Below are 12,238 nucleotides of genomic sequence, written 5' to 3' on the forward strand. Positions count from 1 at the left end.
TGGATGAGAATAACCTAAACAGTGTTATGAAGGAAAGGGATCTTGGTGTAATAGTCAATCAGTCTCTAAAGCCATCCAAGCAGTGTACTGTTGTTAGTGGATGGGCAAATAAAATTTTAGGTTGTATCTACACAAATACTGAATATAAATCTAAAGACGTTATAATTTCATTATACAGGTCACTTGGTTAGGCCACATTTGGAATATTGTGTTCAGTCTTGGGCTCCTTACCTTAGGAAAGACATTAAATTGTTGGAAAGGGTTCCGAGAAGGATTACTAGAATGGTGCCTGGGATGGAGAATTTTAGCAGAAATAGAAAACAATTATCAAATCCTCCAGACTACAATTCACACACACATAGTGAAAGTGATAACCATTCCACTTTGAATACAAATTGCTAAATTATCTAGGTGATCAAATAATAAAATTTTAATTAAAGAAACTCTATACATTATAACAGATCTCTTAACTCTAGCATTACTACAGCTAAATTTGGTGTAGAGAACTTATACAACTGTATCATACATGTCGTGATCTATACCAATTCTAAAATTTATATTTTTGTTTCGTTTTGTTTGAACTTCGCGCAAAGCTACACGAGGGCTATCTGTGCTAGCCGTCCCGAATTTAGCAGTGTAAGACTAGTCATCACCACCCACCGCCAACTCTTTTTACCAACGAATAGTGTGATTAACCGTCACTTTATGACGCCCCCACGGCTGAAAGGGCGAGAATGTTTGATGGGACAGGGATTCGAACTCTCGACCCTCAGATTGCGAGTCGAGTGCCGTAACCACCTGGCCATGCCAGGCCCTATTTTTTGTTTCATCTTTTACTTTGTATTTTAATTCTTCTTTATAAAATGTTGGAAATCTATAAACTTGTATATATTTTACCTTGTTTAATATAACTTGCCGAAGAAAGAATACGTATATTCCGATACTTTCAATTACTAAATGTATGTCCCCGTTTGTTAAATAGGCATATAATGCATTTTTTCCTCCCGATCTTAATTTAGAAAATTTTCAAAATCTTTTGAAGTTATGCAGTTTTGTTATAACACGTGGTCAAGAAAGTCGTTCAGTTGATTTTTGTTCCAGCTGTCTATATTTCTGACCTGACTTTAATGCTGCGGGTTGAGCAAGAATGTCGATAGCCAGTGCGAGAAAGCCTGCAGACTTACCACCGACGGGTTTATTTCATGTTGTCTGAAAATAAACACGAGTTGAGTTTGATGGCAGCATATTACAAACTACAGCTACTAATTTGTAGCTCAAAGTGTAACCCGAAAATATTATCAAAGTAATTTGTGCGGTAGCCAGAGATTGTTTGTTTGCTTGTAGTTAAGCACAAAGCTACACAATGGGCTATCTATACTCTACCTACCGCGGGTATAGAAACTCGCATTTTAGCATTGTAAACTGTGAGAATTACCGAGAAGTCGGAAGTAGCCTGCTATAAACTAATGAGTAGATGTCAGTGTTTAATGGTCTTACACGTGTATAGAGTCATCCATGGGTGTTTAGTGATATGTAGATCAATTTCATACATATCAAGCAACATCTGCATGGAAACAAAGGATTTGGTCTGACAGATAAAACTTTGTAAAATCAAGTTAATTGCGATTACTGACATAGAAGACATTATTTGAAAATACAATGTACCTGTTATTATTATTAATTCCGGTGAGAGAATGCTTCAATTTTTACATTGAAATATTTTGCAGGTAGTGCATTTTTATGGAGTTTTGTTTTTTGTTCGTTTTAGAGCAAAGCCACTTTGGGCTATCTGTTGTGTCCACCATAGGGAATAAAGCACTGGATTTTAAAAGTAGTAAGTCCACCCATTTACCTCTGTCTCACCGGATAATCTTAAGGGAGGAGAAGAGAGACAAAGAAACCCATTCTACGTCAGAGAAAAGTTTCTTTCAGTGTCCAGTTTTGATAAGATTAGTGCAAGATACGTTAAATATGTAAAACTGAAATATTTACGAGTTCGTGAAATTATCAGTAGTAAATTAAATTCACAGAGAGTAAGCTTGTATATCATAAAAAAAACATGAATTTAGTGTAAGCAGTATTTTATTCGGTTGTGCTAAAGTATATTCATAAAGAATCAAACTCGGTTTCATTAGAAAAAAAATCACGTATACGTACAACTTCCATAATTATACAAGTTAACAAAACATTTTTTTTTACAACTGTCATTTTCTATCAGTGTTCCAAGAATGCTTGAGCATATTATTAATTTCATGACTCAGAGAAAAAGAAATTGAAACCAATAAATATTCGACCTGTAGGGTAAGAGAAGATACTACATCTTAATTTCTTCTTCGTTTTTCCAAAGTGTAATGAATTATACGACAGTTACTCAAATTTGTCTAAAAGAATTGTTTCAGGTGACAGACATCAAATTCTATAGGTCAGGAGTGTATGATTCTGATATTTAATATTTACACCCCCCCCCCCCTAATTCCTGGTAGAACCTTCTCTTTTTTTAGACCAAAAGTAGATGAGCCATCACAGATAAATGACTGAAACAAACGTTTCAGAATTTGTAACTGCCATATTTGAGCACAATTTGGCCCCGTTCATAATATTCAGTACAATAATTACACACCAAATGGAGTGTTTATTTGATCTTCAATATTACTATTACGTTACTAAAAATTATTTATTTCCCTGACAATTCACACACACTTAAACATTTGTTTGCAAATGATACATCTTGATTTTTTTATTTCTAATAAACTTGAAAACATCTGAATGAAAAGGGCTTGTCGATCAAACTCAGAGATATAAAGTAAAGACAAGCAAATTTGGAAACACAAAACTCAAAGTACCATTTTCTTACACACTAAAACTTTCAATGGAATTTCCATGTTTCTTCAAATGCATTCCATCAAAAAAAAACTTACAAAATACAACATTAGACTCTCTAGTCTGAATCTACATTTTTCGACGCGAACAACTAACTTTGCATTATTTATTTAGATATACAATCTAGAAATAAGCCAGCATTAGATAAGTACTATCTTGATGCTAATATGTTTTTTTAATTATCTGTGTTTCACATCAACAAATTACATCGTAAATGAGATACCCATCGCCACGAGTTTTTTTTAGATCTGTAAACATTTTTCAAACATCTAGAGTATTATATGCAATTTTTTTCCAAAACACCAAGTTTTGAAGAAAACTCGCTAAACGTAGATGAACAGCAAAGTAACATAGCAAACGTGTGAAAAATATTTTTCCTAATTACGTTCTTATTCTGACATGCATCATAGACTGGAGAATTCAACAAAATTTGTTGTCAAGATGTAAAATAAAAACATCTGGAACATAAAAAAAATTACATTTTTCAATATTCCACCTTTTGTACAAATGATGTTTGAAGAAACTGTCCGAATTTCTTTTTCATCATCTTTAATATTTATGCAAGCTTCATAAGCTTTTATATGACCCAAATTAAGTTGTTCATAATATTTTTGTCTGTTTCTCACCGAGTTACAGTTAATTGATATTTCATTTAAACCTTTCACAACACTTCAAATTTGTAGAGAAAACTTAATAGTTTACTGGCACTAATTTTGAGTTTCTTTTATTAAAATAAAACATGGAAGTCTACCAAAAAAATACACTTAATTAGAATAGTCTCCTAATGATAAAAATCTGAGCATATTCGAAAACGAAACAAAAGATTATAATGGATATATGTACATGTGCTAAAAATTGGGAAAAAAAAAGAGAAAGTAACACTAAGGAAGAAAAAAATGTGTTGGTCTATTAAGTATTCAAGTCTGTTTATAAAAATTACATTTTAAATGTACTGTATTATAATTAAGGTTATCAAACCCTCAAAAAACAACATGACATTTCTTGATTCTGTTCATATGGTAAGAAGCAACAGGGAATTGTGAAAAAGATGTCATGTTTATTTTATCCTTAACACCAAAATACTAACAAAAAAACATCTTCAAAATTATATTCTTACTAAAGTACGTTTTTCAGAAGCTCTGTGCTCTGTCAAATAATGGTGTTTTTTTTTTATACAATCATGAATTGTTCACCACGGAATCGGATTATCTGATTCAAACACCCATGACAATGATCTCCTGGTGATGGTTACACAGAAATCAGAAAGATGATAGATGAAGTATGATAAAAAGAATGTCGAGCATTTCGTGAGGGAAATCATCTCTGTTCTGCTTTATGCTTAGGAGGTCTAAATCCACCCTTCATCTTTTTAGTTTTGGATCCCTGTTGAAAAGCTTTCCAGTTGTTGACTCGATTTTCTCGGCTTTCCTGTCAATAAAGATTTCAATTTCAGTCGTTTCACCTTTGCTTGTAATATTTTGAATACAAGCAAGTTTAATTATTCGTAAAAAAATGAAAATTATTTTACATATCATATCTTTTATTAGACTTACACAAATATAACACTACACATTTGTAAGGCTCTTAAAGTCCAGTATTTATGTTACATTTTGACCACTCAAGACATTATCACTTTCACGAAATTGTTTGAAACAATTTCAAACAAAACTTCCCTTCAATATCCTTATATGCAATGATGGAGGTCAAAGTTCGTATGTCATGACATTTTACAGTTCTTCACAACTTTTGTTAATCATTCATGTCATTTAACTTGGCATCAAAAAAAGTTACCAAGATAATTTTAAAACAAGATTTAATTTTTTATTGCTCCAAATTGACCATTTAAACATTCTTTCCACCCCTATTTCAACTTGTGAATTTTACTACAAATTACAATGTTATAGTATAGAAACTCCCGAGACATAATCCAATCTTATAGCCTCCAATCATCTTGATTTACAGAAATATAAACCACAAAGTCAAATCCACACGCCACACCCTCCTGTCAGATATCAACTTACAAAACATATCAATAACTCTATCTGACATTATCTATATCTAACAGAAAGAAAAGTTGACATCTCCAACCGAACCTCGAACGTTCTAAGGGGAATTATTCAACATACTTAGTGTTTAGTTATAAAGTCAGTTAAATTATAGTCCATATTCTTTGGTGCATGATATTATTTGTTGTTCTAAGTTGCATATATATATGAAAGAGATAAAAATTCAGTAAAGTACTAACAACAACTGTACCAAAAATTAGGGTAAACTTTTATCTAAGACTTAAAAGTGTAAAAAAAATTTTATACAGGTTTTCAAACAAATGTATTAGAAGTGAAAATATAACGAACCTGGAATGAGAAGCGAGATAGAAAGTAAAATCAATGCTGTCTTTTCAATTTTCAGTCATATCATTACAGTTCAATCACGTAAAAATACAGGTTCACAGTAATTTAAACAAAGTTAGAATTACAGAAAATGTACAGAGTAAATCAGTATATGGTATTTTTGTTCAATATAAAACCTGTATGCTTCTTTTACTAACAAGCCACGGAACTTGAAATTCTTTTCGACGGGATTAGAGTAAATTAATGTACGAGACCTTTTTATTTGCTACATTTTCGTACTCCAGAAATAACCAAGCGTGGGGAGCACGGATACCCAATACGATTTTATTACTCATCAGGATCTGTACCAGCTTACCCTCAAATTGAAATTCATTTAGACAGGATTAGAGTATATTAATCAATCAAAAGGGTTTGACCTCCTGAGTCCAAAACTGTAATTAGATCTCAAATCGGTCAAAGTTTGTACTTGAAAAAAACAACAAAAAAAAACTCAGAGCTGTTCTATGAGCTGCTCATCCACGGATAAAAACCTTATTTATAAAACTGATTAGAATTTGTATTTAAAATTTAATTAGTAAAGTCAATGCTATAAACAAGAATCAAGGTTTGTATAATTTCACACTCTTTGATAAATCTGAACAGCTACTTCTGATAGTAACATGTTTGTCGATCACTAAACTTCATAAACATTTATTTATTTATTTCATGTTGCTAAGGCTTTATTTCTCTAATGATTAATACCAGAAAAAATGTATTTTTGTGTTTTAAACTGTGTTTAATCGACATTAAAAGATTTTAGGATAAATATTATATATTTATGTTTAGTCATTAACTGGTCTTTTTTTGCAAGATTGATAAAATCTTATTGAATAACAAGTTGATTTGTGGTTAATATTCAACCAACTTAAATATTAGTTAATTTAGAGCAGTTCACCGATTGGCTAAAACCTCATGTTTCGACATCCCAGAAACTAAAATTATAACCGCAGCCACGAACATGTTATTCATAGAATGTTGAAGTTAGCGGTTGGTTGTTTGTAGTTCAGCACGAAGCAACACAAAGGGCTATCTGAGCTCTACCCACCACAGGTATAGAAACACGGTTTCTAGCACTGTAAGTCCGCAGACATACTGCTGTGCCACCTGGGGGCTGGAGTTAGAGAAAGAATCATTTAAATATCCGTAATCCTGTTGTATATAACGTTAAAAACAAGTATTTCCTTATTAAAATTGTTTTCTAGATACAAGAGAAATAAAATGCTCACTGTTGTTCAAATAATCCACCGAAAATGCTGACGAGCTTCTGTTTTCATTGTCCGACTTCCATTTTTAAACTACTAATACATAAACATATTTTGCTTCCCAAATACAATCTATTCTTTCAAGCTCTGGACCTACTAGTAAAATTTAGTGGCTTTCACTAACAGCTTTCAAATGCACTTTTCAAGATACTAATTAAGCTGGGTTATCAACATTTCTAAACAGCAAACTTACAGGTTTATTAAAAGTTAATACAAAAACATGATATCCATTGAAAAATTTGATGGAAGAAATATACCTCAAAATTTTTCTGCCACTCCTTTTCTATTTTCTGCTTCTCTTCATCTTCAATCTCTTGTTCACGTTTTCTTTTTCTGAATACAAATGAAGAGGAGTAAATTAAAAGCAAAATGGTATAACCTTCACAAATGGAAAATAAAATGGCTAAAGAAATATTACAAAGTAAGTACTTCTGCTAATTCTTTGTATAAAATAAAAATTTTCTACTTGAGAAAATTATTTCAAAGTACATTAGAATGTGCTCCCAGATATGTAAGTTTTTTTTTAAATTTGTACAAAGCTACTCAAGGTTTGTCTACCTGCACTTCTTCTCCGTGATGACTTTAATCCCAACTAGTTTGGGATCGGCCCAGTAGTTTTGTAAGCCAAGAAGTGGCCAGCCCAGATAACAACCATATAGGGCAAGAATGTTCGAAGATGGGATTGGAACCTACGACCCTTAGATTGAGAGTTGAGCGGAAGGGCTATCTGTACTAGCCATTCTTAATTTTGAAGTGATAGATTAGAGAAAGCAGCTTGGCAATACCACCCACTGCCACTTGACTGTAACATTACAACTCTCCCAGGGCAAGCATGTTTGAGGATGGGATTTAAACCTATGACCCTTAGATTGAGTCACATGCTCTAACCGCCACTGTACGAGGAAGAATAAATTATCCTGTTACAGTTACACTTTCTTTCACAAGTTGTTTCTCTATTGAAAAATATTGAAGATGTTTGTGAGAAAGCTCAAAATAAACAACTATTTTTAATAAATTCAGTATTACTTTAGACAAACAGAAAAGTAAAAAAACAAAGTTGTTTCTGGAAATTTACTTATTATAAAAGGGGAGCATATTTTATTGAATTACTAATAAAATGAAAATCCTAGACACTCTCGACACTGCTAAAGGTTATTCCCACTAAAGTAATGTAAAATAACACGTACTGACGTAAGAAAACAAACCTCATTTCCATGTCCTTTTCCTCCAACTGACGCCTCTTTCTCTCCATGTCCGCAAAAAGTTTCATTGTCATGACATATATTGCGTGCTTGTACTGTAATACAACACACACACACACATACATATGATGAATCAAAGCTAAGTACATATTCCTTACAATATCATCAATATAATTTTACAAGAATCAATATGGACATTCTGAATGGCAACAATGACAAAAAATGAACACTAGTGTCAAATATTACAGATATCAAACACATACACATATTTCAATGTGATTTCAGATTAACCTTCTTGTTACAAATAGACCACATGTTACGACCTATAACAGAGTTACATTCAAAATGTAATTAAGCTATTTTATTACCAATGTATATGAATAAACTTGGCAACAAAACATAGTTAATAAGTCAAAGATAATGATGAATAGTAATAAAAAAATTCTCCATGATGTATGCTTACAACTTGTGTGGTGGGATTATTAGTTAAAACACAGTTCAAAGGGCAATAAAACAATAAATTTAAGTAGATACAGATGTATACTGTTGAGAGTATATTGTAGTTTTCTGTTACAATTTAATCATTCTAGAAAGAAAAAATGGGTCAATCAGCTTTATTATTACAAGGTTGATCAAGTTGGTTGAGCCCATACAGAGAAAATAACAAAATATAAAGCTTTACTAAAAAATGTTTGATATTCATTTAGATGGTTTTTAGAGATTATGCAAATGAAATAGAATTTTTTTTTAGATGAAGAAAAATATTTTTTATCTTGAGAGGAAAATTACTTTGAATTCAGAGCAGCCAACACTCTGACTACATATATTCATGGACAAATTATTAATTTAAAAAATCTGATTTTCTTTTTGTGTACAAAGACTTGATAATGTTTAACAAAAACCTGCCAAACTTTGTAAAGATACATGTACCACATTAACAATTATAGTATGAAAAAGAGATATTGTTTCTTTTTATAAACAATCACTTTATTATTCTTTCAGCTATGACATGTGCAATCAAATTTCGCTTTAAAATTTTTGTTTAAAATAAAAAATAAATACACTGTAAAATGCCTATTTGAATGAACCTCCAAGGTCTGTTACAGCAGCAAACTGCTATCTGAGATAGAAAACTTGTATAAAGTCCTCCAATCATATAATTACTCCATTAGTTTCATCCAACCACACAAGAGAAAAGAAAATAACTTAAGAATCCACGGATTCAGATCCAGATAACTGCAGTTCTACCTTTTATTCCAAAAGAAAAATTGTAAACACAAAAAATAATTGTTGAAAAGTTCGATATCAAAGTCCATTTCAAATCTTTCTGGACATTAAGAAATGTTCTAACAACAACAAAAAAATCTGCCACGTCCAGATATGCTAATCAAAACTATCTACAATATACTAGTCACATCATCAATTGGAACCAACTACAAATATTAGGCGCAAAGAAACCTTCTACATCAAGAGTCATCAACCTTCTTTCAACTGCAATCAAAGCTCAAACAAAGTTTTGTCCCTTTTCATGTTACAAGACCATAAACATTGTATTCACACAGCTTGAACTCCAAATGAATTATGATGTCACAATACATACCTAGTAGAGCCCCCCCTCCAAAAAAAAAGCCATGTTCTCAAGCCTACTTTACATTACTTTTTATTTCCAACTCGCATTACAGCTGCATTTGTACCTGATAAAATCTGAACAATATGATCTGAAGATTTGTGCTGGCAGCTCAATGTATCATCCAAAAAACATCCAGTGCATTCAAAATGCCTTTCAAGAACTTTGCTTTGTCTAAATATTCTCTCACACAAGTAAGTTTACCTTCAGAACATTTGGTTTTTGTTCCCAAGATTTAATGAAAACCGAACTTATTAATTTTACGACTTTATCCAAGAAAAACGTTGTAACACTTACTTTAACAGGGTCATCCTCTTCTACTTTGGATCCCTTTCCTTCCTTCTTCTGTTTCTTTCTCTTCTCTGATATCTAGGAAATATACAAAGTGTTAAACCTACCTACAACACTTGTCTTATCAGCAATCCAGCATACAGTTAAATCAATAATTAGTAGTACTAACAAGTAGGCTTAATGACAAGAACAACCAAAAAAAAAAAGAATATATTTACTTAAGTGATGTTTTGAGTAACTAATGTTCATCAGGCTTAAAAGGCTCTACCAACCTTTATAAGTAACTTACAAATAACACCTGTAAGAGTTACTTGATTTGACATTAAACAATGCAATTACACAAGGTAAGTTGAAACTATATTGAACAATAATACTTACAAAGAACACATGCATAGGTGATGATACTTGATATTGAACAATACAATTAAACAAAGTGAAGCTATTCTACAACAACAATCAATACTTACAAAGAACACATGCATAGGTGATGATACTTGATATTGAACAATACAATTAAACAAAGTGAAACTATTCTACAACAACAATAATAATACTTACAAAGAACTCATACATGGATGACGCAAGAAAGCTCACTACAAACTAAATGATGTGAGCATGTTTGTGTCTAAAAGTTAATAATTTTACAATAAGCATTTATCTGTTTGTAGCCAGGCACAAAGCTACACAATGTGCTATCTGTGCTGTGCCCACCAAGAGCATTAAAACCTGAAACCTAAATACTTTTAAGTTCCTTATTGTACTAATAATTTTTTTTCTATCTCATAAATTACATTCACTATTCTTGTGAAAATTTTGTAGTGAACATGGACTACACTAGTCTATTTCATAACCACATCATAAAATGCTACATCTTTATATTAACTTAGTTTTTTTTCTTTTGGTGCATTCAATTGGATGGAAGAAATTATATATATATACAAGTTTGGATAATCTCAGTATTCTGTGGTAGAAGACAGTTAATGCACTAGGGTTTGAATTCTGTATGGTTTCAGTTTTAATTTCTTCAGAAAAAGTTTTTAATCTCACAAGATGGTAAGTCACCTTTAAAATGTCTCGAGTCAAAACACCCAAAACTGGTATTTCCAACAAGAAAATGACAATAAACAAACCTTGTAGCTCAAGAACACTATGAAATTCCATTCTTAATATTGCATGAAGTGAAAATTAAAACACTGGATTGAAGATGTAGTAGACTAATATGTTACAGCATCTGTCCAAATAGCAGAGTTACAGGTTCAATTCCTGCCCATTCACAGATTTAACTTCTATGATAAAACTTTTACTACGAGTCTTCTCTTACTAGAATAGCTTTAAAGTATAGAACAACTTGCTTCGGTCCATTGAGCTTACCATTTGATCAGTTCGACCTTTCGCTTCTTCAACAACGTCCAATGCTCTTTTCCTTGACTGTTCATCTTCTAGTGTTTTATATGCCTTGTTGATAACTGACAATCAAAATAGAAATACTGCATAATTATCACTCAATAAATGAGAATTCCCCAAACTGACAAGTACAGTCGCATCAAAAAACCTAGACTTTCTATTTTCGATTAGACGTTGCAATAGATTAAACTGACGCTGACTTTGCTGTCATGAAAGCGCTTGATTCAATTAATCATATACTTTCAAACTATTTTTTCAAAACTGTCAACAAAAGGAAGAGAAATATGTATTAACATAAACATAAAGTCATAATTAGCAACAGTTTATTTGGCCTTATTCTTTCTTAACTACAGTTAAGTCATTTTTTTTCCAGTGACCAATTAAGTAAAAGGGAAAATTTTATCTGTTTTATGCTTAACTTTAGTGTCCAAGATCCTTACATATTTCACATATTACTCTATGTATTATAATTTCATACACAAGTTTATCATTATTTAGAGATGAATATTTAAAACACAGTTAAAAAGAAAAGAAACATAGTGAAAAGCTTTTTGTTTGTTTCTTGAATTTCGTGTAAAGCCACTCGAGGGCTATCTGCACTAGCTGTTCTTAATTTAAAAGTGACAGATTAGAGGGAAGGGAGCTTGTCAAGACCACCAATGCTTGGACTACTCTTTACCAAAAGAAAGTGGGATAGACCATCACTTTATAACGCCTCCACGGGTGGAAAGACAAGCATTTTTGGTGACAGGATTCGAACCTACAACCAGCAAAGTCAAATGCCTAACCACTAGGCCTAAAATGCTTTCCATCTGTAGAGTAAATGTTTTATATAACAATTCACAACAAACAAATAGCTACATTTTGAAAATGCCCAGATTTATTTTATATATATATATATATATTGTATCTAAAGAAATGTGGTTTAAGAATGCATGAATATTACGCATTCACTCACCAGGATATATATTAAAAATCTATGTATACTTACTATCAAAAGCTTTTTGGGCTCTGTCTCTGTCATCAACATTCTTGTCTGGATGAACAAGGATAGACAACTAAAAGGGAAATTTTTAAATTAAAAAAAAAAATCGACAAAACTGAAGGAACATATCACTGGAAGATCTTTTTTTTACTACTTTTTTTACACATAGTATATGGCAGGAATGGCAAAGAGGGTTT

At 31.8% G+C, this 12,238-nt stretch overlaps 1 protein-coding gene across 1 annotated transcript in view; it reads right to left on the minus strand.

The window, feature by feature from the left end:
- Nucleotides 1–3,068: 3,068 nt before the first annotated feature.
- LOC106465488 (dnaJ homolog subfamily C member 8-like) overlaps nucleotides 3,069–12,238 on the minus strand; it is a 25,799-nt gene continuing 16,629 nt past the window's right edge. Inside the window, exons 4-9 of the mRNA XM_013925716.2 lie at nucleotides 12,048–12,114; nucleotides 11,024–11,118; nucleotides 9,659–9,730; nucleotides 7,738–7,829; nucleotides 6,790–6,865; nucleotides 3,069–4,308 (exon numbers count right to left, since the gene is read on the minus strand). Of these exons, the coding sequence (XP_013781170.1) occupies nucleotides 4,198–4,308; nucleotides 6,790–6,865; nucleotides 7,738–7,829; nucleotides 9,659–9,730; nucleotides 11,024–11,118; nucleotides 12,048–12,114 (513 nt within the window). The 3' untranslated portion in view covers nucleotides 3,069–4,197. The remainder of the gene's footprint in view (nucleotides 4,309–6,789; nucleotides 6,866–7,737; nucleotides 7,830–9,658; nucleotides 9,731–11,023; nucleotides 11,119–12,047; nucleotides 12,115–12,238) is intronic.

Source organism: Limulus polyphemus, unplaced genomic scaffold (genome assembly GCF_000517525.1).
Source record: "Limulus polyphemus unplaced genomic scaffold, Limulus_polyphemus-2.1.2 Scaffold1960, whole genome shotgun sequence".
Classification (NCBI taxonomy): domain Eukaryota; kingdom Metazoa; phylum Arthropoda; class Merostomata; order Xiphosura; family Limulidae; genus Limulus; species Limulus polyphemus.